Source organism: Microchirus variegatus (assembly GCF_963457635.1).
Source record: "Microchirus variegatus genome assembly, chromosome: 5".
In the NCBI taxonomy this organism is placed as follows: domain Eukaryota; kingdom Metazoa; phylum Chordata; class Actinopteri; order Pleuronectiformes; family Soleidae; genus Microchirus; species Microchirus variegatus.
Window position 1 is genome coordinate 17,175,914 of NC_139806.1, and position 22,449 is coordinate 17,198,362.

At 40.9% G+C, this 22,449-nt stretch overlaps 1 protein-coding gene across 1 annotated transcript; it reads right to left on the reverse strand.

The window, feature by feature from the left end:
* Positions 1–1,205: 1,205 nt before the first annotated feature.
* Positions 1,206–4,865, reverse strand: LOC310928038 (glutamine synthetase). Its single transcript, XM_083890500.1, has 7 exons — positions 4,777–4,865; positions 3,800–3,987; positions 3,537–3,698; positions 2,777–2,923; positions 2,558–2,685; positions 2,271–2,470; positions 1,206–2,166 (listed from the first exon to the last, which is right to left on the reverse strand). Exons 2-7 carry the CDS (start codon positions 3,963–3,965, stop codon positions 1,854–1,856), a joined length of 1,116 nt encoding a protein of 371 aa, XP_083746626.1. The 5' UTR covers positions 3,966–3,987; positions 4,777–4,865; the 3' UTR covers positions 1,206–1,853.
* Positions 4,866–22,449: the final 17,584 nt, after the last annotated feature.

The following is a 22,449-nucleotide window of genomic DNA, read 5'->3' on the forward strand; positions in this document are numbered from 1 at the left end:
AGCCACTCAGCGAGCTGACTAATGTTCTGTTGTGAAGGCAGCTGGGATGTAGGGGAAAGGTCTCAAAGCAAACTTTGTTGCCCTTCCCCCGACGTGGGGAGTCGACAGCAAAAGTAAATGTTTGTGACCCATAAAAAGGAGACGAGAGTTTCCTGCAAGTCATGTGTAGTGTGTCGGGAGTGAAATTAATTCTTGTTGTCAGCACTGAGACAAAGAATGTCTTCATAGTGTTTCTATCTGTAAAATTCCGCTAATGTCATGTGTTGGGACATATATGTAAACACTGAATTCATGAAATTCAGAGCAATACCTCAAAACGATACTGCATGAAGGTTGTTTTCTTCGAGGTTTTTGTTCTCGTCCTAAGAAAAAGCAGGGTCATGACAAGGCAAGCCCTCAGACACAATAATCTTTGTAGTCGTTTATGACACAGCACTTCTGGCTTCTGCGGCCTCGGGCTGTTGCAGTGGAGGAGTCTCATAAGGGTCTCGTGAGTACACCAGTTTCCAGTTACTTCCCACAAAAAAACAGGCCTGAACAAAGCTGCTGTTGAGCTCTTGCCAGACTGGAACGTCAGAACACTTACCAAAATAAAGTACAGACAGAAAGCAGAACTAGAAATACTTTCATGTGCACTTTGTTTTTTTTGATTTTGCTGTGTACCAATATGAGAATGCTGCATCATGATATGTTTAAAACCACTGGTCATTCCTTCAGTTCAACTGAAGGAGCACTATTGAATTTGTGGCCACATGATGACCAAGTGCCAAGAAATAAACACTGTTGTTTCACCATCACTTGAGCTTTGACCCCGACATGTGGAGTTTTATGAATTACCCAGTCTGCACTGGAAAAGGAAAATCAATAACAAACCTTCTTGAAACAAAGGCCTACATCGATATTATTCTATTTTAAACTACAGGTAATAGCTCATGAGCTTCATGTACAGCCAGCTTGGTTCTTTCAAAGGTACCGGTGTCATAAGTAGTGAGCTTTGGACAGGTCTCCACTCACGACTAATACTCCTCTAACTCTGTTGCAATAAAGGAACATATTTCCCAAAACATTGACCTCATATTTTAATCTTTTTTTTTGTTTTTAAAGTCATGAGTCAAGACAGTTGTGTTGTGATAAAAATAAAAGTTTTAAATGCATCAATAAAAAACACCAGGTTCAGTAAACGTGACATTTTACCAAATCGGGTGCATTACAATATCGCAGTTAACAAAAGGATAAAACTCCTTGAGGAAATCTACAAATGGCATTATGGACAGATTTACCACATTTTAAACAACATGCGTCTGGGTATAGACATCTACAGAGTGTACCACAAGTTCCTCAAAATCAACAGTGTGTGCCAAAAGATCTGACGACAAACGTTGCCATTTAAAAAATAGACACTTCATAAAAATCAATTAGTAACATCAAAGACTGGGTATTTGAAAAGGCAGGTCAACATATATTAACAATACATGTACTAGTCAAATTTATTAAAGTCTGACACGGTGTCCAGCCTTAGCAGCTCTACTCTTCAGTGTCCATGTGCTTTAGTTTTTATCTCCAGTTACAGACAAAAGGAAATATGACATGGGTTATAAAACAGTGTTACAAAAGCCAATCCCTTCTAAAGTAGAGGGGAAAGATATACCCTGCTATTAACCAGCTTATAACTACCAAGTATCTCAGTTACCTTATCATGTTTTAAGTTGACCAGCCAACTTTAAGCCATTAAATGCAGGTTAAACCCTCTCAGTGGGGGGAGGAAGGGGGGAAGAAAAAAAAAGATACAGTACTAGTATAAAAGAAAAGATAAAGTCAGGAGGGCAGTGAGAGTCAGTCCATGAGTTGTGGATTTAGTAATCCGTAGGCTCGTCTCCCTCCTCGTTCAGCAAACAGGTACGGATGAGCGCCTCGGTCACACCGTACGGGTCACAGTTGGCCGACGGGCGGCGGTCCTCAAAGTAGCCTTTCTTGTCCTGGCCGACGTTGCGAGGAATGCGGATGCTGGCGCCGCGGTTAGCCACGCCTGCGGAGAACTCGTCGATGTTTGAGGTTTCGTGGCGGCCAGTGAGGCGACGGGCATTGTCGAGCCCCCCCTTGGGATCATAGGCACGAATGTGATAGCGGTGCCTCTTCCCGAGCCTCTCAATGGACTCTTCAATGGCTCTGGAAGCGGAGAAAAAACAAGGTTAGTCAAGAGGAAATTTTAAAAATCGTACTTTTGCAGCGACCCTGCACCTAAAACGAAAGAAAGGGTCTTTGACACTCACTTCAATCCACCATCTTCCCTCATTTCTTTTGTGCTGAAGTTTGTATGGCAGCCTGCACCATTCCAGTTGCCAGGGATCGGCTTGGGGTCAAATGAGGCGACGACACCGAAATCTTCACAGACACGGTGCAGGATGAAACGTGCCGCCCAGAGATGGTCACCCATCTCGATGCCTTCACAGGGTCCAACCTGGAACTCCCACTAAACACACATAACATTCTTTTTAAGTTACATTTCTTAGCCACCGTTTAAAACCATACAAAAACAAAACACTTTTACTGTCATTACCTGAGCAGGCATCACTTCTGCGTTAGTGCCGCAAATCATGACTCCAGCATATAGACAAGCTCTGTAATGGGCCTCCACAACATCTCTGCCATAGGCTTTGTCAGCTCCCACACCACAGTAGTATGGACCTGCAGATACAGAAAATGTTAAATCAATCAGTAACTGGGAGTCATGTTCATACAGACAACACGCACAAAAAGCTTTGACCGAGCTTCTCACCCTGTGGTCCAGGGAAACCATTTGATGGCCATCCAAATGGGTGTCCGTCTGTGCCCAGAATAGTGTACTCCTGCTCCATGCCAAACCATGGATGCTGGTCCTTCACCATGTCCATCACCTTATTACATCTAATACGGAGGTTGGTTTCTGCAGAGAAGGGAAGAAAAACTATTAGAAAATCCCCAATGTGTCCAAATCACATTAAACTACCAAATAAATGTCATGGACTCTGCTCCTCAGCATAATTAAACAATAACAAATTGTTAAATTCAAAAAAATATTGGGTCAGTTCTCCCGAGATAAGCCACGAGTGGGCAAAACGTTAAATTAGAGTCACCACCACTGAGCTATTCATTCCTTCACTTCAACAAAAGGTGCCCAGTTCAATTAGTGGCGAAGAGCATCAGTGGCTGCTGATGCATGGTTGCATTATTGCTGCTTCACATCCAATGTTTGTATATTATTTGCTTCTTGCAGTAAGTTAACAATTAAAGAATGTTCTCCTCAGCAGAACGCAGATTAACCCTCTCATCCAGTTGCACTATGTTTTCCCATGCAATGAAAGTTAGAGTGACCTTAAAGTCGGGTAATTATCCACCAAATCTAGTTCAGTCCACTCATTTGCATCCATCATGTGTCTATGCCCCTACTTATCCACATCCTTTTGATATTACCAGATTAACTTCGGTTTCATATCAAGTACACACATTGTACTATTCTTTTTTTTTTTACTCATGAGAGTGGAGAGAGAGCTGCTTACCTGCAGGATTGCGGTTGTACTTCATCACTTCACACAGAACAAGTTTGTTGGGATCTTTGCGGAATGGATCGCGGAACATGGCAGCAGGAACCAGATACATGTCGCTGTTTGAGCCCTCAGCCTGGTAAGTACTGGAGCCATCGAAGTTCCACTCCGGGAGATCTACAAGAGGAAGGTGGTGATGATGAGGAGGAGCAACAGCTGGAGCCTGAGCCATTACACTTATCCTTATCAGCTACAGGAGGATTTAAAGAGCTGCTTACCTTCGATGCTTTTGGGTTCTGAATCCAGTGTCCTGGTTTTGCACCTCAGCCCCTCTCCGGTGCCATCGACCCAGACGTACATGGCTTGGACTTTGTCTCCCTGAGGAAGCTCCATGTACTGCTGCTTAACAGCTTTGCTCAAGCTGGAACTCTCAGACGTGGCCATCTTATTTCCTTCTATAACACCCCTGAGGAGAAGAAGAGCACAGAACAGGCATTAGACTGCACCACTTGCGTTTACACGTTGCGTAACCGCGTTTGGGGGCGCAAAAACACCTCCATTGTCTCTTATTCCCGAAACGAGGAGGGTGACAACACCCGCCGAGGAGGTGAGATGTGGCACATTTCCAGGGTTTTCCCACACAGGAAGGCACTTTTCTCCATTTTGTCTCAATTAACAAAGACAGGAGTCAGCACACAGACGATGGCTCATGGAAAACCACCAAGCACATGTTCATTGGCATTAAGGAAAACCCCGCATCGAAGACAAGCGAGAGTAAACACGGCGCATCTCCTGCTGTACATCCTGTTGCCTACACGCTTGTTGTCACGGTTACTACAGCACACAGACAAAGTCAGGCAACGTTGCATCATGGGGCTTCCTCGTGGTAATGTAGCATGTATTGTACCCCACCAGAAACACATAACCAAGACGAGTAGCGCGCGCGCGCGCACACACACACACACACACACACACACACACACACACACGCTGTAGTCACTGCAGTGAAACGAGTGCTCACAAAGAGAACACAACGTAAACAGACATTCATGGAGCCTCACAAAGAATGACCGAGTCAGGCGGTGCGTAAAAAGGACAATCTGTTCCCCACAGCACCACCAAATTAGAAAAGCATCTTCCTATAATCATAATCTAGATTCCAAGAAAATTCTTCACCAAATCCGTAATTTTAAATTACGTGGTCACAAATCAGACAAATAACACACAGTACTTGGAAATAAAGGAGCATAATTACCTGGAGAAACAAGGAAATCGAAATAAAAACTAAAGGACAGACAGGTCCAGTGTCTCGTCGTGTGATGTTCTGTTTCTGTCTCTCTCATTCTCCGGTACCGACGACCACAGAGCAGGGGCCAGCTTTATATGAGCAGAACTGGGACGGCGAGTCTCTGATTGGTCGCCAGCGAGTTTCTTCCAGGCTGAGTGAAGGCGCACGGAGGACGCTCATTGGACGCGGTGGAAACTGAGCTGTAACGCCTTCTAGCAGAAGCTCATCCGCGTGTGATCCCCCCCCCACCACACACACACACACACATCCTCCCTCACCCTCCTCCACACACAGTCGGTGTCCGCGTGCGTCCTCATCATCCTCACGTGCATTTATAATGAAGAGGAATTACAATGTGAAAAGATTCCAAACTGCAAACCGAGCGCATTTAAGGTGGAAAAACGACTTCTTTGTTAGAGATGGAGTCTAAACAAAATGTTCACCAGCACATTTGCCTCTGCACACACAAAGCCTCCATTTGCCCAAGACGCCACCGTGTGGTGAAAGTCAGTTATTGCAATTGTATACAGGTTTCCATTCGAGGGATTATGTAATCCCACCAAATGAAACACTCTGGTTCATTCTGGTTTTGCACAGGATTGCACACGTGAGAATATTATGGGTACAATGGAACCATGATAGTGACTGATATTTTCTGTAAACATGTTGGTCTTGTAGTCAGGCCTCAGCTCATTATCTGCTGTATTACAGTGCATTTTCTTATTTAGGTGGAGGCTTTAAATATTGTAAATCCAATGGATTTTCTACTTCTCCCTAATCTTTGTAATTTTGTGCACTTGATCATGCAAAATGTATAAAATTAAAAGCAAATGGTTGATAGTGTTTTACAATTGCGTTACAATTGGCACTAGGTTCATTACCTTAAAAACTACAGAGAGCTCAAACTGAACTGATCAAAATGACAGATTTTTAAAAGCTCTAACGTTTCCAACTGCTTCGAGCTCCACAGTGAAACACGTTTGGGTTCAATGAGCAATTTAAAAGTATCTTATCTTAGAAAAGCTGTGGCATTTTGTGAACAATGACATTTGGTTTCCAAATATATTTTTGTTTTAACCTCATTTTGTCCGTCTTAAAATGCTATTCATAAATTCTATTTTTGAGTTTTAGCAAATGTTCAGGTCTGTAATTCTTTGATTTAATGATCTACCGGTGGTGATGTAAAAGATACTCACATTTTTATCTTACTGCAAGACACTTTTAAATGGAGGTCAGCCCCCGTACAAAGGGTCACCAGTTCCATCTGAGAGGTCAGAAGATGAGTAATGAAGTAGGAGCTAAGGAAAAAGTAGAGAAAGAACTCAATGTGCAAACCTCCACTAGGCTGTCAATAATGTTGCATTACTGCCTTCTTTGCCTCCTCTTCACCTTTTCTTTTGATGCTTTCATGGCAGTTGGCACGGCCATGCCTAACGCAGCACCGCCTCCCTCCAGATCCAATCATCGTCCTTTCTATCCTTTTATCTTTTCATCTTGTATTTTATTACTTATTTTTATTCCTTTATTTGCTCTCATCTTATCCATCCATCGTTTTATTTCTCTATCACTCTTATTTTCCTCACTTACATAAGGTGTCCTGACTTTTGCGGCTTTGCCTTTATGTGCCCGATTATCCCATTTCTGCATTAGCTGTCCAAGAAATGTTTTTTTAAGAAGTGATTTATAGAAAAATGATTACATAGATACATGTGGGGGTACGATTACCTGTTTTCAAAGCAATTCCCAACATACTTAGCATTAATAACAAAAATAGGTTAGGTTCAATTTGATACTTTAATCTATTAATTCCATCACCAATATGTTCTTACAACAACCCATGTTTGGCATCAAAGCTTTTATTTTTTTAAATTCCAGTCTTTGCATTTATGAAATATCATTGAGTTTTATCCAGGTTTGTAAAAATAATTGTCCTCTTTCAGCCCAAATGCCATAACAGACAAGTTTAACTGTCTTTCTCAAGGAGGAACCTAAAGCAGCCACAGAGCAGAAGACCTCTGACCCTCAGGTTAAAGTAGACATGCAGCGTCACTCTGGAGCCCAAGACTGACAACTAGAACATGGCTGATTTGGAGGCTGGCTGGTGGCTAACAGGCCCAAATACTTGTCAACAGAGATGCTGGTCATTTTGAAGCCATGCTGAAAGTTAGGCTTGAGGTCTCTATAAAGTCTATAATCCAGTCAGACAAGGCTTTCAAGGTTGGTTTCTTTCTGAAAACATGTAGAAATGCACACATAGGTTGAAGCAGTGAAGTGGTCCTATAATAAATAAATAAATAAAAAAAGGGCTTACTGGCAGGTTGGATGACAAGCAGGCAGGAAAGCAGAGCCACAATTCAGCAACAGGTACAAGGAATAACAGAGTAACAGACAAAAGTAAGAACATGAACTGTGGCCCACAAAATTCAGATTTCAGAAAATAAAAGAACCTAAAAAAAAAAAAAATCAGACAGACTGAAGGACTGCTGGGACTAAATGGGCTATAGTACATGCATGTGGTGACAGAGAACAGGTGAAACACATCAGGGCAGACAATCACAGGAGGAGGGGGGAAACGCAAAGACAGGAAGTAAAAAAAAACACAAGATAGTGATTTCAAAGTAAAACAGAACATACATAGAGTCCAAACAATCAGTGTCAGCCACCGTCATGAAGAAGCAACAAAGAAAATGTCAAAGGTAAGACGTGATCGATTGTTCCTCGTTGCGTGACGTGCACCTTGCTGTTGCTATTGTGTGGCTGCTTGTTCAGTCAGTGTTGGTCAGAGAGATTGTTGTCTGTGGACGCTGTGCTTTCACACGGGCCTGAACCCGAGGAAGTTTTCTGACTGAGTCATGTGACACAGAAGTGTCTTAGTGACAGCCACAGTAAGAGCTGTTGAAAATCTCGAGCTGCTAAGAAGTTAGCTTCACTGTAAACATGGGGCCTTTTGTTGTCCATCCTATAGACTTATTTAGGTTATTTTTGTTAATAGCATGGCTGTCTGTGTAGGTCATCATTCATTACTTTTTGTCACTGGGCTTCATTCTACAAGTTCAGTTGCTACAGATTCAATGACTTTTGGAACTTAAGTCTGTCTTTTCATACCAATCCTTATAAATGTTGACATTTTCAACTGAGGTCAAGAAAAAGCTGCCCGGAAAAGGACTTCAGACATATATTGTTCACTCTCAGCAGTCACCTATGGTGTTGTCTTGTTGGCATAAAGATAAATAGATGCATTGTCCGTGATCTGTGTGTGTGCATGGTGAGCAAAACCTTGCAGAATGGATGTCATTTTTCTTCGTATGTGTGGAAGTCTTCTGCTTCAATATTGTGAAATGCACCCTGTGGCTGGCATGTCCATTTGGGCTACTGTAGAAACATGGAAATCCAAGACTGTAAAGCATCACTGTAAAGTAAGGCTCTTGCCTTAAGTACATTATAAATGGCTTTGTCCACAAAAAGCAAACTGTAAACATTACACGCTGGACCTTTACAGGTCGATGAGAAACTGATATCAGCATGTGCATGATAACACACTGCACACTTCTTTGCGTGTTTGCTTATAGACAATTTTTTTTTGTTAGTACTGCCATTCCCACTTTCCCCCACGGACCTAATTTTGTTCAGGTACACGTTGGACATCTTTTCCAACAGTCATCTGGTCATAATGGCTCGAGCCGCTCATTAAGATTTATGGTCTCAGGGCAAAAATACCAAGCTGCACCACCTGGTTCTGTGGTGGCAGCTGGACACTTCTTTTGAACCTGTTTCCAATGACAGAGGATCTCTTCACCAAAGCTCCACGGCAGATTGTTGACACTAATGTCGTTGCCGTGTTTATCTCTGTGCTTTACATCCACAGAAATGCATCTTATCAGTCTGTGGTTTTGTGGTTATGAGATATCATGAATTCAAGCTGGTGCGCACAACGTGACACACATTTATTGTAACGGGCTCTTCTGTCTTTGAGTAGATGTTGACATCCACATTTGTACAACATCACTTCCAGTGGTATTAGGAATGTAGGTGATGAATTTATTCTCCCTAGTCCTCCTCTGTTCAGTTCTGCGGATCAGTGAGCACACGGCACCACCTGCTGGACACAACAGTAACTATCCTATAATCTAGGTTACCTTGTTTTGTTTTGTATTGTTTTCACCTCTGGGGAACAGTGAGGCAAGTTCACTCACTCACTCACTCCTTCACCTTCTACTGCTTTATCCTCCACGTGAGGGTTGTGTGGGGCCAAACACGGCTGACGGGGTGAAAGGCGGGTAACACAATGGACAGATCGCCAGTCCATCACAGGGCCACGTAGAGTCAAACACACTCAATTTAGAGTAAAAAAAACAATAAATTTTTTTATATATATATATATATATGCAAAGTACTACAGATTTAATATGGTGTCAGTAACATGCATGTGAGACAAAGAAAACTGACTTAAACTTTACTTATAGGCTTTTTTTCCAGAGGTTTGAACCACATCATGAATCTGCAGCAGTATATGGAGTCGGCTCAGAGGTCACAGAAACTGTCGAACAACAAAAGTGCAACCAGGAACAGATATTATATTATAATTTCCCTTCCAACGTATAGCTGAGAACTAAATAAGCTTATTTAAAGGTATAGAATGTGTAGAAATTAGCAGCATCTGATGGATGAAGTTGCCACGTTGCAGCTCACCTCGTGCACCTATGGTAGCCTTCAGTTATCAGTAAAAGTCATGCAGACAAAAATGCATGACATTGTTTTTAAATACTCTGCTTGAGATCATTTAATTGGACTGCATGGTGTAGCGTGATAAGGAGTCGATGTATGTCAGATGACACCCTGCTGTGGGATGATCCTCGTACAGCCTGTTTCGTCTGTTAATCACTGTCTCTGTATTTATACTTTGATACCAGAATACATCAGTGCAGCACGCAGACTATTAGTCTTACTGTGATATAGGTGACTTGAGGTTTTCCACGTGTATCCTCATCTCACCTTATCACACTGATTACTTTTAGAGATGACTTTCTCCAAAGGCAAAGAACACAGAGGTCTAATCTTTAAGGCCAGTGACGATGCAAGACAAACAGTTTTTTTTTTGTTTTTTTTATTGACAAAGAAAACAACCCCCACCCTATTACACCACCAGCACCGACCTGAACTGTTGATACAGGACAGGATGAATCCAGTTGTGAGGTGAAGTATAGATATTTTCCACAACTGATTAGTGGCAGTTGTTGTTTTGTTAGTAGACAGATAATGCATTCTACGATAGAACCCTGTGGTCTATGTGTGTTTTCACAGAGTGACATTAATGTGTCAAGGAAGAGGCTTGTGTTGTTTAATTTGCATTAACGTTCATTCATTTCATCAGCGTTTCTTTCTTCTCCTCACAGCTTCATAATTATTTAATATTTGCGTATGATATATTTAATATTTATTTAATAAAGCGCACATAATAGCAATGAATAAATATACTGTTGGATTGTGAATGTCAACTGATGTAAAAAAAACAATAACAAACAAACATTGAGGTAGTGTTTCATTATTCCAGCAGAGGGCAGCAGTGACTAATACAGGACCTCACCAGCCATGGTTTCTGTTTTGGTATTTAACCTGTATATATTTATTTTTTATTTTTATTAACTGTAAATCTTCACAACAAACCAACCAATTACAATCTATCACTTTTAAAATAGCATACAAATAAAATAATGTGACATATCTATTACATACATACATTTTGAATATCTAAATGACAGTTACTATAATGTGCTAAGGTCATGGATGTGCACACATTGACCCCAGGTGGTGCTCAAGCACCTGCTATTTGACCCTCTGACCCTTTTAAAAGGTATTTATTCATTTGTTTTTAATTTAAATCTTAATTAGAGTTTTCATTCATGTAAGAGTGTATTCTCAATTTACACTCAAGTAATGTCCACAATTACATTTGAGTTGTCATTTATGTGCCACTGCAGTCATGTTTTTTTTTTTTTTTTTTTTTAATACAGTGCTTTTGAATCTATATCTATAGTCATTAAAACTGATTTTTAATTTTTAGATTTTTAATTTCAAATCAGTATTTACCAGGAGGAGCCCCTGTGTCCTGGAATGGAATTGACACAAAGAAAAACTAAGACAGGCCTGTATGTTGGAGAAATGTAAATGTTTAGTACAGATATTTGTTTTCAGAGCTATTTTGAGTAAAGTACACCAAAAAAAAACTATTTTTCTCTGCAGATTTAAAACTCACTCACCTCCCGGGTTCACGGGATCGTCAATCAGCGCAGAGGTTGATGAAAAACCCCCCACACAACTTTCACACCTTCACCCCATTCAACCTTTTAACAATTAGGCACTCGCCTCTCTCTCTCTCTCTCTCTCTCTCAACAGTCCCTTGGACGTCATATATCATGATGTCCTCTACAAACCACAGGACAACACTCTGCCTTAAAAATTAATAAGGCTGACAACATACTTGTCACTATTTCAATGCCCAGCATGTCCTGTGTGACTCATCAGTTCAGCTGTAAATCAGGCCAGCAAGAGCCTCGAGGGACTGTGTTCCTCTAAAGCTCCTCCAAAACACTTTATATGGAACATAACCAAACACTTTGCAATAACACTTATTGGCACGGGACCATGGAATAGTATTGATTGTTCAAATGGAAATCAGCAGGAGCACTAGCAGGGGTTGAGATGGTTGCATTTGCGTGCTTTTTTTTTTTTTTTTTTGGTCCATATTCTTTCCCCGGCACCAGAGAGGATGAAGGCAGAGCAGCATGAGGCATCATGGGTTATATTTAATCCAGCCATGCTCTTCTTTGGGATAATAACTTTTTGCTTCATTCCAGGACTTGTCTGTCATCTTGACATGGCAATATCTCCCAACTCCACTGTTTCATAGTCAGTTTCATTTATTTCCAAATACCATTTCACACCCTGCTGGCTTTAACTAGGTATTATACAGCTTGTGGGGAGTGTGCTGCAGATTGAATCGTGACAGAGACAACAACGTTTCTGGTGAAAAATAAGTGAATATTGTAAGTGGCAGTCTATATAAAATGATTTCTTTTTGCTCCATCTTCTCGGCATGAATCTGTGTGTTTGTCATTCTAGTCTCTCAAGTTCGTGTGGGATTTCAGCTGACAAAATGTGGCCATTTTCTTTTGTTTTACACTTTTAAAAATTTAAACCTTACGCCCTAAGGCGTGAACAAAGAATTTGTGCTCTTATGAACCACAGTAAATTAAAATGATTATGCTTAATTGAAAAAAAAAAATATATATATATTGAATGGTATTTGGCATTCATTATTGTAGTTTTTACCTGTTGACAATTTTCACAAATATGTTTCTTTTTTTTAAAAAGCGTCAGTTTTGACTGATTTGACGTTGACGTCCATCTTCAGCTTGTTTTTTTTTTTAAAAGTTGCCTAAAACTGAAGTTAGAGGAAAGGTTTAACACTTTGATAAAGACATGTTTTGACGTTGTTTTCAATACAAAACTGCAGCCAGTATATTTTTGTCGGAAAACAACATGCCTGTTTCATATGTGGGAAATCTGAAGGGCACATAAGATCAAATTGTAGTTTTGGCGGGCAGCAGTAACTTGTACGACTTCTAATTACTTTAATTCAACCTAACATTTCCACGTTGACCTTCAGTGAGAGAGTGAACAAGTTTTTAGTTTATTCTCTTAACTGTCACTGCATGTTTCAACACAACATGTCAGACCGAGAAATATCACTTTAGTGCAACACAAAATAAATGATGTAGGAAACTTAGTTGCTGGATTATACTTAGATATTGTTTGCATCAACGATAGCCGCCAATGGTTGGACAGCACACAAACGGGGTCAGGACTTTTTAAGGGTAGCTAAACACAAGAAGTAAGGAAATTTGTGTTTGGTTGATTATTTCTTTGCTTGACCAGCATGAGGGGGAGGTGCCAGGCTGTTGTGGATGTGTATGGTTCTTCCACATGCGACTGAGGACCCTGTTTGTTAAATTAATAAATAGTTTAGACTTTAATCATCCAATCCAATAAACGACACCAAACAGGAGTCAATCGCAGAATAAGCTCTGAGAAGATTTGGAGAGTTCTTCATGGGCACAACCCACATACTCAACTCTGCTGCTCAACCGTTCTCTTAACAAATGTGGCTCCATTTAAATATGAAATAAACAGACGTTCCAAACACAAATGCACTTACTTTGTATGCTAAGTTTATTTGGAATACCTGGGAGACCGAATTATTAGGCATTGCAATCACTGCAGTAAACTATTATGCACAACCTTGCTCTTTTCACAGTTGATAGTGTGAATTCTAATAAAGAGGTTGAAAAATAATTATTTATGGTGACTACGGCATTGCAAAAACAATACATGCAATGGTTGTATGTTCGGTAACAGAATCCCTTTAGTTATGGATGGAATAAGATGGTTTCAGTTAAATGCAGGTCATTATCACATGAAAATGAATTTAGAATATTTTAGAATATTAAGCTAGTTTTGCCTCGACTCTCTTGCATAACAACACACACAAATTAAAAGACAGACGTGCCATTTATTTATTCCTCTCCAGTAATAACAACCCCTCTAATGCCCACAGGAGCCTCCCTGTGGAGACATTGTCCACAGGGAGCGTGTGCTGTGATGCCAGCAGGTGGTCCTGCCCATGGCTTGGTGGGTGAGCGTGGCGTAGTCTCTGCTGCCACTGCCACTGACATATCAGAGCTGTTTATTAAGAGGATGACAACTCTATCAAGCCCCATAAGCGGGCCCTCGTGCACAGGAGTTCTTTTGTTACTTTCAGGGAGAGTGTCATCAATCTTGCTGCCATGCTACTCTCTTGAGCTGTTGATGGCAAACACGATTCCTCCCTTTCTGCCTGGCCTCTCCCGCCTCGCAGTCTGGAATCAGGCGTGGTGAGGGGGATCGGGGAGATAGGAGGACTTTCCCCGAGAGTGCCTTTTCTTGACAGGCGACAGAGCGGACCATTTGGACACCAGGGGTGGATATATGGGACCATGTAATGAAAAGATGTTGACAAGACCTGCTCGCTCTGTAATGAAGGTCCTCTGGAGCTGTGAATGGATACACACATCTTTCATGCTTTTGTCTCGCTGCCTTTCCCACAGAATCTACCTCATCCATTTTAACCTAAAAAGAGAAGGAAAAAGGTGTAAAAGAAGCATCCCTGACAACACTGACAGTGTTAAACATTTACATGCACCGACGTGGTGTGAATTTTTAATGAAACAGCAGCGAAGTTGATTTACACCCACGACTTGTGGCTAAATCCCTTCTGCATGAGGCTGTGAAGGTGCAGTTGAACGTTCAGCCTCTTTCCTCTCTCTGTCAATGCTGCTCAAGACTCAGTGCGGCTCACAGAGATGGACTATGATGTATGTACTCCACTTTAGCATTGGCTGAGGTCACAGACTCCATAAATGTCTTAGACAAGTCTGATATTTTAATCTCTTTTTAGTGAGGGAATGTTGGGTCTTTGCCCAATCAATACACAGGGCAGCAGCCTTGCCAAGATATCTCGTGGTAGCTTTCCATTGTTCTGTGTGGAAGCTGAAATGCCAAGCACAATAGCGCTGATCAAACTGAAGAAGAAATACTACTGTCTGAAGTCAAAAACATACATTTGCGTGATCCAGAAGATTGCTGAGGATGGCTTTTGTGTGAGGAAGAGGAGGCAGCGTAACACCTGTAATTCTTTTTTAAAAATTATTATTATTCACAAATCAGGTTCAATCTGTTTAACTGCTGCATGCCTTTGTGCACACACACAGCCAAAAATATCAAGACTCTCTCACATTATCGCTGCTAATTTGTTTGCCAATGGTTTCCAAGGTGCTGAATAATTGGCTGTGAGATATTGTTTGTTCAGGTGTTCCACATAATTGAATTCTGTATTGAAAATACTGTGGATGAATGTTGGGAGAATACTAAAAAAAGAGTCATGTACTATGTGTTCCACTTCTTTGAAATGGCGTAGATTAATTCCCATCCCAATAGTGACTAGTGATGATTGCGGCATTAATTATCTCACTAATGTAAAAAAGCACACACGCTCTGAATTTTAAAACACCTAAAGTCGCGTTCACCCGTTTTCAATTAATGTCCTGTTGTCGAATCTCTTCTAAAGACGATATGATGTTTCTTTGCAATACGATGACCTTTTGAAACTCGCAGATTGATTTCATGCTCTATTTTTTTTTGTTTTTTTTTGCCAAAATGCTGCTTTTGTCAGAGCCCCTCTGTGAGCCGTGTGCTGATGAGCCTGTTAATGTGTGTTGCTGTATAGCCAGGCCCAGATGCACATGTGGAAGTGATAAAGCGTCCAGCTGGACACATGTTGACAGAGCCGGGTGATGTATTTGATCATAGTTAGATGTGAGTAGGGTCTTGGTGCGGTTTGATTCAGCTGCCTGACGCTGACCTAATGCCTCAGCTCAATCAGTCACCTTGTCCTCCCCTTGACTCCTCACCCCGTGATCCTTCTCTCCCACCCCGAAGGACTCAAGAAAAACAACCCAAGTGCTCAAGACCCTCCCTTCACTCAGGCTGCTGTCTGGACAGAAATAAATTAGATACGAAGTCTGCTCGGGGTCCCTGCTTGTTTTCAAACGGCCCTAAAACCACAAACTTGTGTTTAAATGAAGTTGTTAACAGTTTAACAAACGCTGTAGTGAGTTAAGCAGTTTTACGACGATGGGGAATACTTACAGAAAGAAATAACACATGCATTTTTTTATTTTTTTTATCTTAACTTCACAAAAAAGTGACTCACGATAAATGGATGTGATTTACCAATTAGGCAAATTCTCCTTATATTTTGTGCTGTTATGCGTGACCCCTTACCAACCTTTGTTTTCCACATCGTTTTGAATCATCACTACCTCCCACAGTCACAGTTTACAGGAACACTAAACTCTCTTAATCCCTAGGCCATTTACTTGCTGCAGGAAAGCTGCATGCCGTCTAATTTCATTCAGTTACCCTTTTTTTTTTAAATCACTGTAACTTTTGTTTAATATCGGTTGTTTAACATTATCAAAAGCCATTTTTTATCAGACTTTCACAGCAACTGCACATTTCCCATCAGATATCAAACTACCCCTTTTTTTAAGGGTGACTGGAACTGTTTGTCTTTAGTGAAGCATCTGATGACAGATTGTAGCTATGGTGTTATTTGCAGCACAGATTTTTAGATTTTTTTTAAGATTTAGAACTGAATCTCGGTATGAGTAGTATTTGAGAAGTCCTAGGTAGGTAGGGAGGTAAATAAAAAAAGAAGTTCTTGAGAAAGTTCTATTTCTCTCCCCCACCTCTCCTCTGTCTCCCATTTCTCCTTTCACCCGTGCATTTTTGAGTCTGGTTCTGTCAGATTTCTTCCTGATAAAGCGGTAGTTTCTCTCTCTCTACTAACGCCTAGTGTTCTGCTCATTGTGTGAACTGTTGGGTTTCTCCTCTCTCTATATTACTGTATGTAAAGGTTTCTGCCTTACTATGAGTGCAGTGCCTTGAGATACTGTATGTTGGGATTTGGCGCGATACTAATAACATTTAGTTGAAGTGAATTGAATTAAATGGCACAAAATTGCGACTGATGTACGCTCAGTCTTCACATTAAGTTTGATCGTGTTATAAGAAAAACATCATGGGAGAAACAGGTGGACTAACAATAATGAGTTAGCTGGTGTTTTTACTTAAGTCATTTTACTTAATCATTATCAAAATAAAAATGGGTACAGCCATTATTGAGGAGGAAAGGTGAGCTTTACTGTTTCAGGAGCTTAAGATTTACCATTTCACAACAGATATTAATAAATCTGTCCAAAAATGATGAGATTTGAGCAAAGTCCTGTTTGTCTGTAACCAGCTCCGTCCACATTTACTGATTTGAATACTGTCAATGGGTTAGGGTTTGGTGTGTGCATCTTTGAGAAAAAAAAAATACAATCTGAACACAATGAATTTCTGTCACTGATGATATGTTGACTGAATCATCCAGTAGTTTGAAAAAAGCCCATACTGTACACAAACTGTCACTGTCGTTATACTCGGACATTCTTGCAACTCATTCAGATTCGGTGCAGCGTTCGACTCCACTTTTCTCGCCCTTTGTCTTGATGCATATTAGCAACATTTATGAGGGTTTCTGAAAAGAAACGTTGGTAAGAAAAAGTTTACGGCCACCACTAACCACCACTTTGTTGTTGGCCCTGCTGATGCAAATGAGTGACTTCATGTTAGCCAAATAATAATCTCTGGCATTTTAAATGGTATCATGTGACTGAAATTTGGTTTTATATTTTAACAAGCTTCCAATGAGTTAAAGGTGCCATATGTAAGAATGTGGCCAAAAACGGTTACTACATTCAAATTAAAAATACCCTGGTCTTTTAGGTTTTGTTTTCTGACGTAACTGGCAACCCGTGGTTGCTCGGCAACTGAGACGCTACTGACTGCAGTGATTGGTAGACGGCGGTAGGTGGCGCCACATGCAAAAACATGATTTCAAAACTTAAACATGATTTGCAGTCTGCAAAATATTTTTTTTAATGCAAATATTTTGTCTGTACTGTTGTTGTTGGTGAGTTCAATTTGTTATATGAATATTATTCCTGAGTCTCTGTGACATATTAGGAGGATTTTACGGCCAGTTGCTTTAGATTTATTACATAATGCACCTTTAAGATCGTTCACCATGCATGTGTAAGGCTCAAGCATTTCTTGAATAAATCTGGTGTAATAGACCATATAATAGTGGAAAGGGAGATTACACTGATTTTGTATCATTTATTATTTTTGTTATTTCCTGTATTTAGGGTTCGAGCACAACTGTGCAAGAACCCTATTGAAATTGTAAGATTATTTCTGGTTGCTTTCTAATACAGAGATTGAGAAACAATTATATACAGGCATTATTGCACTGCGAAAGCAACAAACTGTGTCTCAGGGGATCCACTTATATTGGTCATCAAAAAATGCACAACTGTAGAAAAGCACAGACATTTAATCCCAGGCTCTCTGAGGGCCCTCCAATCGTTGGATACTTATTTCCAATCTCTCACAGTGACGCCTCGGTCTCCTAAATAAATCCTATACTCATTTCCAAATCCATGTTGTCTGGATCCTTCAGCTCTCGCCCCTGCTTCTCTTCATTGCACTGACATTGTTTGTGTATGTGTGTGTGTGTGTGTGTGTGTGTTTGACTCTCCGGTCTGATAATCAGTGACAGAGATGTTATAGGAGTGTGACAGAGTTCTATTTGCCATAACTGACATCTTCATCCCATCACTTTCCTTGTTTTTTTTTTCTTTCTGCAACTTACCAAGTGCTGGCATCTGTGGTGTTTCCAGGCGGATACACTGCAGTGGACTGGGAATTCAGAGGATTCAGACAAGGCCACAGCAGCTCAGGCAGGTGGAGAGAATGAAGTGCTGTTCAAATAAGCAATACAGAGAGGAAGAGGAGAGCGAAAGAAAAAGAGAGGGACAGAGGGGAAAACTGGCTTGCTTCTCCGAGTCTTATATGTGAAGCATTTAGCAGACGTGCTGTCAGATTCAGAGGTCAGAGGGGATGATTGTATCGACAGGTTTTATTCGCCAGTCATAACTGGAAAAAAAGACAGAATGCAGACTCGAACAGGAAAAAGGCTTGTGATGCAGGAAAGCTATACATTTTTGTGTTGAATGGAAATAGAATTAAAAAGTACCCGGTGATAAGCTTTGTAATTCACTGATTTGGATCAAGTGAAACCACATCAACGTCCATGTTTGGACACATGTTGACATGTCCTTGTTTGTATGAGTTTCATGTCACAGATTTCACCGTTTCACTCGTCTCACTCTCTCCACGCCCCGGATAATTTGTGCTGTCACGGTTTATGTGTGAAATCACAAACTCACTTTACACGCTGAATAGAATTCTGTGGTCATTACAGAACCAGACCCGTTTGCAGCATGAGCCATTCATCATTAATCAAATCATTAAACAAAACCAGCTCTTGTTAACAGATTGATGGGGCAACCTGTGTGTTGTATATTTTCAGAGTGCCAGCTTTTCGTGAAGTAAAAAAACCCCACACATTTCTGTCTCAGATGAGAATTTCCTTAACTTAGAAAAGAAAAATTAAACATAATCTTTACACCTAGACCTTCATCTTTTTTGAACTTATGTGACAAAAATGTCATTTATATGCAGGTTTATCTGTGTGGTGGTGTTCTTCATAACACTTAAGTTCTTAGGGGTTTTTTTTATTTATACATTTTTTAACTTAAACATTATGTAAAATAATCCAACTATGAGAATACTTCTTGATTTTCCATGATCATGAGAAAGGATCATACTTTCCTTTGTGTGCTTTCCATCCACCTGTTTTAATGCACATGTTCAATTTGTGCATAAAAAGCCTCAATAGAGAGACACAATATAAAGGTTTTTACTCTTTGGGGGGCTGCTTATCAATCAAAAGTTAATGCAAATAAGTGTAATGGAAACAGATTCAGTAAATAAAGGATGACATATAGAAATCACATGACTGACCCTTAACTCCAGATGCTAATTCATGGCTCATTCAGTTGCAATTTGCAATGCATTTTAATGGAAACCTAGTTGCTGATATTTGAAGAATAGAATTACGTTAAAAATAGGCTTAAGTAGCAATTTAAGGTGTTTTGGGGTCTATTTTGAGAAAGCTAACGCTCCTCCTTTTAGCTTAAGAGCTCCCATTACATTGGGCTAATTAAGATCCTGTGCATGGCAGACTTGTTCCTAATGTTATTCTCTACACATCGCTGAATGGATGATTTAAGTTACAACGTTTGTGGCGCAGAGTAAAAAGGGTGCACTGTGCCTCAGGACAGTTTGTGGAGGCTTTTCAGTTGCCAGTGGCCCATGAGGCCTGACCCCTCCCTTTCTTTGTCACCGCTGGCGGTGTACTGTGTTTTCTCCCGTCTCCGTGGCAACCGGCACTGCATGCTATTGTGCTGATGTTTGTCCACTGCTAAGGTGTCGCCTGTGTGTTTAATGGACCTCCCAGTCCGCTTCAGTGTCCGCTTCAGAGTCCCCCAGCAAAGCTGAACGGCTGGGTCCTGTCACTGTTTGTCCCGGCGTGTCAGGCTGGAGATGAGATAGAGCTGATAATGGATGCTTTGTTTCTTTGCTATATGTGTCAAAGCTGTGCTCCTGTGGACCAGGAGACGCCTGGTCAAACAAGAGACACACAAAGGCTCTGGAAATGACTGGTCGTGGCCCATTTTCCACAGTCTGCCATGCTACCAACATCTACCACCTCATGCAGCCGCAATGAATTACTACCCTCACAACCTTTCACATATTTACTCCCTTTCACCCAGGAGTAACACTGACATTTGCCTTTTGTTGGATACAGAGAATTCTTTTACAACACACACGTTTTCTTAGCCAATTATTCCGAGGTCGTACGTGCCATTAGAATCATTTTGGGTGCACTCCTTTTGAAGGACATTCACTTGACTCACTTGTAAAACGCCACAGAGACATTATTTGATTCAGTCAAGCTTAAGTCAAGATTGATGCTTTAAATGTGTAAGTGGTGCATTTTGCTTTTAAGATATTTCACTTGATTGACTGACAAAGCAGGTGCCGAGCAGCCCCTAATACCCACAATAGTCTTAGAAACGGCAGGGAAATTGCTCTCCATTGTGCTTTTAACATTTAAAGATAGGATACATGACTGCACAGAGAATAGCCCTGTGTTGTTGTTCTCGAGAGATGGTTGTGAATTTAACTCTGAAATCCTCTGGAATGCCAGGAAATCTATAGAGCTAATGCACCACATATTCTCATCTACTGACTGCTGTTTTAACCTCTTTAGCATAGCCCCTAGAGGAAATGGGGGATATGATTAGGAATTCGTTAGTGGGCTTCTATTTTCATGCTGATGACACACTTTCTTCTCCCGGGCTCTTAATGTTGCTTGCTCTTGACTTTCTTACTGTCTTTTCTAAACTAGATCAGCTGTTTACCACCGTGTAGAAACTCGACATGAAGTTCACTGACTAAAGCAGCTGCAAGAACCGGGGACTGAAAAGCAAGCAGGCAGACGGAGAAGAAACTCATTTCAAATTCAGACACAGGCGTCTTTAAATCCATTCTCCTGGAGCACAAAAAAAGGTGTGTGTCTGTCAGTACGTTTCCATGAACAGTTTTAACCGTGGCTCAACCACACCATTTCATTATGCTACTGCCCTCATAGCACACAAGCGGTAGCTGGGAATTGATTTAATGAGTGACGAGTGCTTGCCTCCACTCTGCGAGGTCAGCTTATTAGTGACTTTAGCTGGTGGCTGGTTGTTTTCATGTCAAGCAATTTTCCGTGTCTTTCTGCTATAAATGAACTTCAAAATATTCAATTCTTTAAAATGACAGCGCATAAATTCAGTCTCATCTCGGGTCTAAAAATGCCCTGCTCTGGAATTCGACATGTTTTTCTTGCCGTTGTCTTGTTCTTCTGTCTACTGGCTCCTTCTATTATTTCCAGGTCAAAGCCAGGGGTGAAAATTTTGCAGAATGTGGCCAGTTTGAGTATAATTGAATGTAGTAATTATTTTAATCCAAGTTACATTAACTGGCTGTGTTTCCAATTTTGAGAAATTCTATTTGGAACAATTTCAGTTGGATGTTTACATATATAAAAAGTCTAGTATTAGTCAGACTATTGTTGTTTTCTAATGCCATGTAAATGTACATTTCCAGACCAAAATCTGGTCCTAATCGGATAAAACCTAGTTTCTGAGGATCTGGTTAAGTGTAGATTTGGTCAGGTTACGGTTAGGTTTAGAAATTAACTGATTATGATTGAGATTTTATGGCTAACACTTTTTGTTTCGGCTGTCCAACTGAATGGAAGTCGATGCAGAGCAACCCTCTGTGTGTGTGTGCGTAAAAAAATGTGATTGTGTGTGTGTCATATCTCCACTTATGATTTGCCATGTTGGACCAGCTGTTGTGACACTCGCCTCAACTATTGACTGGAAAATACAAAAAAAGGGGTGCAAAAACCATTAAAGGGTGCCATACAATTTTGTTGAAATCCAGCGTTTTTGTTCCTCTCATCATGTTTGGAGCAGATTACAGTGTGTCCACACAGCCTCGCTCCCCTGGGTGCCTCTTCTGTAGTTCAGGTATTGTGACCACAGGCAGCCGGGCTGGTGGCCCTGGGCCCTGGGCGCTTTGGAGAGGAGAGGACAGTGGCTGCATTTGTTTCCCATTGAAAGGGATTACAGGTTCTGACGGCCATGATTAATCACCCAGAGGAAGACATCTGAATGCGGCCAGGGAAAGGTTCAACTTTTTAATTCATCCCACACACAATCTATTCAAACCAGCTGTTGGTGCTCCTTTCCCTCATCTCCCTGCTCTTTCTTCTCAGTGACCATTGCCTTCTACTGTCTTTCTTTCCACATGTATGGCTCACATAATTATCTGGGGATGCACAGTTGTTGTAATTGTGAGGGTGCTTGGACGCTGCTCAGTGCTCTATTTTTATTGGCGATGGGCTCCTTTCTTCTTTGTCGGAGAATGGTTAATTGACTTTGTTAATGCATTTGGGGATCAGTGATTTCTCAACAACAA